The 6070-nt window shown below is 37.1% G+C and overlaps 1 protein-coding gene across 1 annotated transcript in view; it reads left to right on the forward strand.

Annotated features, from left to right (window-relative positions):
* LOC103810521 (putative N-acetylated-alpha-linked acidic dipeptidase) overlaps positions 1-5275 on the forward strand; it is a 15586-nt gene extending 10311 nt beyond the window's left edge. The window contains exons 9-13 of the mRNA XM_009083424.1: positions 485-575; positions 1372-1636; positions 2618-2699; positions 3967-4059; positions 5086-5275. Of these exons, the coding sequence (XP_009081672.1) occupies positions 485-575; positions 1372-1636; positions 2618-2699; positions 3967-4059; positions 5086-5275 (721 nt within the window). The remainder of the gene's footprint in view (positions 1-484; positions 576-1371; positions 1637-2617; positions 2700-3966; positions 4060-5085) is intronic.
* The last annotated feature ends 795 nt before the right edge of the window (positions 5276-6070 follow it).

Here is a 6070-nt window from a genome sequence, read left to right on the forward strand (position 1 = left end):
TCATGTAAGTGAGACAGCGAGTTAAATTCTCCTTTTGACAGCTGGGTTTCTCTGACCCTGAGAATGATAACTTTGTTCCTCCAAGAGTGCAATCAATGGGGTGCATGTAATGTAGGGGTCAGAGGCAATTCATGTTATATTGACAGAAAGAGAGTACTGGGAAAAGACTCTGTAGTGCACAGTGACTGACGGCTGAATAAATAATTGCCACAGTACTTGGGTTAAATTCTCCTTTTGACAGCTGGGTTTCTCTGACCCTGAGAATGATAACTTTGTTCCTCCAAGAGTGCAATCAATGGGGTGCATGTAATGTAGGGGTCAGAGGCAATTCATGTTATATTGACAGAAAGAGAGTACTGGGAAAAGACTCTGTAGTGCACAGTGACTGACGGCTGAATAAATAATTGCCACAGTACTTGGAAGCAAACTAAAATTATGCTTTAAGTATTGTCACTCAAGGCATTTTCCTTTTTCTTGTTAAAAGAATAAATAAACTGGGTTCTGGCAATGACTTTGAAGTCTTTTTTCAACGTCTTGGCATCGCTTCAGGCAGAGCACGTTACAGTAAAAATTGGGTAAGTCTCCGTCTTTGTAATTTCAGTCCTCTCTGTAACTGCCTGAATAATGCTACCTGTAACGGAGCCATTTAGAGTTCCAGCTTTTTGGGGTAGTTCAGTTTAGTGTGTCAGAGTGGTGTCTTATTACTAGAACTGTATGTGCTACCTCAACACAAATCTTCAACAAATAGGACTGATCAACTTGGTGTCAGACAAAAGTACCTTCGGACATGACAAATGGATGTGCTCAAAATTACATGTGATTGGTGAAGGTTTCTGAGTGGCTTATAATGACTTCTGAATGATTTGTAATAACTTAGGAAGCTTTGACTTCAAAATGATTTGTGTTTTGTAGAAAGGACGGGTTGGACTCTGGAGCGTACTGTGAGATGATGTTAACTGAGAAATGTTCAAAGAGCAATCCATTCAATCTGGTCTTTTCCTCTGAAAATCAGAAAAGAATATCCAAAGACACAAACAGAAAAGATTGTTGAATCCAAGAAGAGAGAGGAGGGAAAATTTCACCTTGATTTAGCCAACAGAAAGTTTCGTGTCTGTACTTACCTACCTTCTTTGGGCTCTGTACGTGGTCATGAGAGACCTCATACCCAAATGCCTGTTCATCTCATCATAGGTTGATGTCTTAAGAGAATCAGTTTTTCTTATTTCAGTGATTGTAGTGGTTATGTAGGATTAGTGTGACCTGAACATTTATATTTACCGTGCCTTGTATCCTACAGCAAAGGTTTTCAAGCAACACTGAAGTATCCATAGCTGAGTAATGGTTTTGTTTTGGGTTTTTTGTTTGTTTCAGAACACAGAAAAATATAGCAGCTATCCAGTTTACCACAGTGTCTATGAAACCTATGAAATTGTGGAGCAGTTTTATGATCCCACTTTCAAGAATCATCTGACAGTAGCTCAGGTACGGGGAGGGCTAGTGTTCGAATTGGCCAACTCTGTTGTGCTTCCTTTTGACTGTAGAGATTATGCATCAGCTGTGAGCAACTACGCTCACATCATCTATAATTTGTCAAGGAATCATGAAGAGGAACTGGCAACATACAATGTATCCTTTGGTACGTACAGTCTTTCATCATACTCCTCCTCTGTTAATGCTAGCAGTGCCTTATATTAATGTATGTCTTCGTCATGACCTGGTATTTACTTTGTGCTGTATGAACAGTAAATAAAACAATAGCCACACCTTCCAATAATTTGAAATGTGACTATTTTGTCACTAGTATGCCTGTGTAGAGTCTATGCCACTGCCAAGTAGAGCTAACACAGTCACATGTGCTTCGATGTGTGTATGATTCACCAGTGTGGACATCAATATATGGTTGTCTTGGTTCCTGAAAAAAAGTCAGACTGCTTTGCAGCTTATAGTGTTGGATAGTTCTCTGCCGGAGAAGCCTTTTTTACTGGCAACATTATATAGTATTCAGCTTAGGATTCGACTGCGAATGACCAGTATAAGGAACACACACACACACAAGCAGACATATACTCTCAGTCTTTCTCAGAATTCTGTGTGTGTGGAGGGACATAACAGTAAAAGACAGATTGTTGGAATTTTTAAAATCTCAGACCTACCTGAACAGTCTGGTTCTGGCAGTTTCTGATCCAGTTTTTGATGTTTCTGGCAAAAAGGTAGTGGAGTTACCACCCCTGGAGGTGTTTAAGGAGAGACTGGATGTGGCACTTAGTGCCATGGTCTAGTTGACATGGTGGTGTTAGATCATAGGTTGGACTTGATGACCTCAGAGGTCTTTTCCAACCTGATTGATTCTATGATTCTGTGATTCTGTACATTCTTCAAGTAGGAAATAATAAGCAATATTCACAAAAAGACTATTTTCTGTTGTCTCTAAGACAGGTTTTCATACAGAATTACGTATTTTTTAAATGTAGGAATATGGGCGTCATTTGATTTTACTTCAGTGAGCCTTTACAGATCATGATCACAGTGAAAGATAAAGCTTTAATTTGAAGAATTTGATTTGTTAAATGATTTCTTCAGAATTTGAAGTTAAATACTTCCATTCTACTCCTTCCAGATGCTCTCTTTTCAGCTGTGAAGAATTTTACAGAAGTTGCTGCTAGCTTTCATGAGAGACTGCAACAAACAGATGTCAATAAGTAAGTTGAACTCTTTTCTTCCAGTCAAATACTCCATGTTGTCCTCTGAGGGCATAGTTTTCACTTGGTACCACTTAACAGAAAAAAATTTAAAAAGAAGCTGTAGTTGTGGCAAACTTTTTGATGAGCTTTCAAGAAAGTCTATGCACCACCTATTCCAAGAGGCCTAATTTGCACTTGACTTAATTCTTCATTTATTCTTTGTGGGCCATGTCCAGAAGGACAAACCAAACTTCCTTTTGTATATACATATGTGTATGTTACATTTCTTGGGAAGAGTCTAATTTAGCCATATGCTTACCCTTATGGAACGCTAACAGAATAAAAGCCATCTTTTAATGGCAGCAGTTTCAAGATAAATGAGTTAACAATAATTTCTGATGTAAAAGATGACATTTATGACATGACATGTATGTGACATTTTCAAAATGTTTTTTTTGATGGATTGTCTAAATCTAAGCTCCAATTCAACCAACCAGTTTCAGTTTCTCTTTACACCACTGTAAAACTGAAACAATTTCATTGATGGTAGTAGAGTTACTCCAGGCTTACTGTGAGATAAATTTTACCATTTTTATTGGTGAATGTCTTTGAAGCTCTACAATAAGTTACTTTGGATGTGAACTACCAATCTCACATATATTCAGTATAATCTTCTTCACAGTTCTTGTATTTGTTAAGCATCAGCAGTATGCTCAGAGCTATTCAAAGCACACAGACACAGATGGTCTCTGCTCTAGGGAATTTAAAAACTACCATCAGAAAAACACAATTCTTGGATGACTCAAAAGATGTTTCTAACATCATAAGGTTCCTTTTTCTCAGATGTTGTGGTTTTACATAGAAACAAATGTGATTTTATTGAAGTAATTTGTGGCTGGCTGGCTTAGTGGAAAATAGGGTATTTGGAAAACTTGTGCAAGATAAAAGAATGATCTGCCTAAGCATCCTTACGAAAAGGAGATAAAGGAATAAGATGCAACATGAGAGAAAATATCTGAAACTCTGGTTCTTCGACACTCTTACTTGACCTTTAAAAACAGCATTAAGAGGTTTCAGGTTATGAACCAGACTGTCTCAGAGCACAGAGCAGCATCATTTTTATGCAGGTTAGCTGACATGGGCTCTCTTTTGTCAGCTACACTTTTAAATTCAACATCATGGATCTATTTCCCTTCATAAGTCCGGATATGTGTATGCTGGGGCACAGGATAAGAGTAGGTCAAACACTCTGTAGCTAACATATTCCTTTTTTCTTCCTTTTTAGCCTGCTTGCTGTAAGATCACTAAATGATCAGCTCATGTTTCTAGAAAGGGCTTTCATCGATCCTCTTGGATTACCTGGCAGGCCATTCTATAGGTGAGAAAGGCTTATTTTCCTTTCCCGTTGGAGTATCCTATGAGAATTCAGTTAAGATTTACAGGTCTCTAAATGGAGTTACAATGATTTTATTCAACACAGTAAAAGTATATTAACCAGAACAAGTAAGATCAAAAAGGGAAAAGAACATTGAGGGAAACTTTAATGAGATACATTATACAGAATGAGGAAACATCATGAGGAAGCCTATTCAGATAATTTCTGTTGATTTTATAGGGCTTCTAAACAGATCTAAAAGTTTGGCCCTGGGCTCTCTTCAAAGTAATGTTAGTGATAAAGGATCTTTAGGAAGTTGTTGTTACTTGAAAGTGAAACAGGGTATAATTAGTACTTACAGTTTGATCAATTACGAGAGAACAGTCATGCTAGCAAATGCAGTGTGCAGGGCAGTACTGCAGCAGCACTGAAAGGAATTCACTGGTCCTCTCATCCAGTTCAAGAAGTAAATCTTATTTGAGAGGCAGTCAAGTCTAGTATAGCTTTTTGGTCCTTCTACGAGTCTGCATATTTCAAAACAGTAATCTTTTCACTAAAAAGTTCCACTATAAACTAATTGCAGAAGGAGACATTAAGATCTACAATCCTTGTATCTCTCATAGCTTATGATTAAAAATCTATTGAGAACAGTCTCTTAAAGCATTGGCTTTCCTACCTCAAGGCACACCTGTATCTGTTGGGAGACTGTGTACATGTGAGAAAGAAGCTGGCTTTTCTTTAATCTTTTCATTTCATCTAGAATGAGGGAAAGGAAAATACTTTAGTTAACTTTTATCTCAAGTCTTCTTAGCTATAAAGTTCTGGAATTCACATGGCATAATGTAGCTTATGTTATTTTCTTGTTTCATAGATTGTAGCTACTATTGCTGCAATAATCTTAATTATGTACATCTTCAATGTCAAGAGTTTAACAGATGGTATAAAAACAGATTAGTTTGATCCAGAAAATAGTATGGTTTATTTTCCTAATGCAAAATACTGTTATTTTTCCCCTTAACTTCCCTACAGACATATTATCTTTGCTCCAAGCAGCCATAACAAGTATGCAGGAGAATCATTTCCAGGGATCTATGATGCCATGTTTGATATTGAAAGCAAAGCTGATCAACATGAAGCCTGGGAAGAAGTGAAAAGGCAGATTTCCATTGCAGCTTTCACTGTGCAGGCAGCAGCAGAAACACTGAAGGAAGTAGCATAAATATCAACAGCATAATCATCAGTGAAGACTAAATGACAGTTTGCAGAAGGCTTAAAAATGGAGCATTTAAAAACACAAGGAGGATTATTACAAAGAACACAAAATCAAAAAATTCTTGTTCTTTGCAAGTTATATACCCAAGTGGAATGCATGTAGCAATGTTAAGAAGGTGATGTACTCCATGTGGAGAGCTTGGGATTTAAAGGTCTTCTGAAGTGAGAATGAAAAGTTTTCAGGTTTTCTCTCAGCTTTGTATTCTAAGAATTGCTAACCAGTGGATTTATTTTCAGAGCTTTGAATTTTGCTAGCTTGATTATCCTAGGAGTCTTCATAGTGCATCAGGAAAACAAAATTTATTTCATGTTTCTATCAGTTGCTAATTTTGTTGTTGACTTTTTATTATTTACCTTGGGGTTGCATAATGATACTCCAAGACAAACCTTTCAGCTCTCCTTTTACACAAAGATTCACGTATGAAGATGAGAAAACTGTCATATACCATGTGCAGTATGTATGATGATCATAACAAGTTTGGGCAGCAAGCCCAGAATACTCATCCATGGCATTCTTCTCCTCACATGCTAAACCTTGCAGCTGTTTGCAAATAAATTTAAGCAATAAGCTTTTTAGTTACTGGAGTAAAAACAAGGCAATACATCTCATCAGATGTATAGTCATCCTGCAAAACATGTCTTTCGAGATGAAAACCTCCTGTTAATCTTTTATCCAAAATCTACCCCTGCTCTACCTTGTCCATATCAAAGTATTTTTAATATGAAGACAATTGAAAGCAAA

This window comes from Acanthisitta chloris, unplaced genomic scaffold (assembly GCF_000695815.1).
Source record: "Acanthisitta chloris isolate BGI_N310 unplaced genomic scaffold, ASM69581v1 scaffold7581, whole genome shotgun sequence".
In the NCBI taxonomy this organism is placed as follows: domain Eukaryota; kingdom Metazoa; phylum Chordata; class Aves; order Passeriformes; family Acanthisittidae; genus Acanthisitta; species Acanthisitta chloris.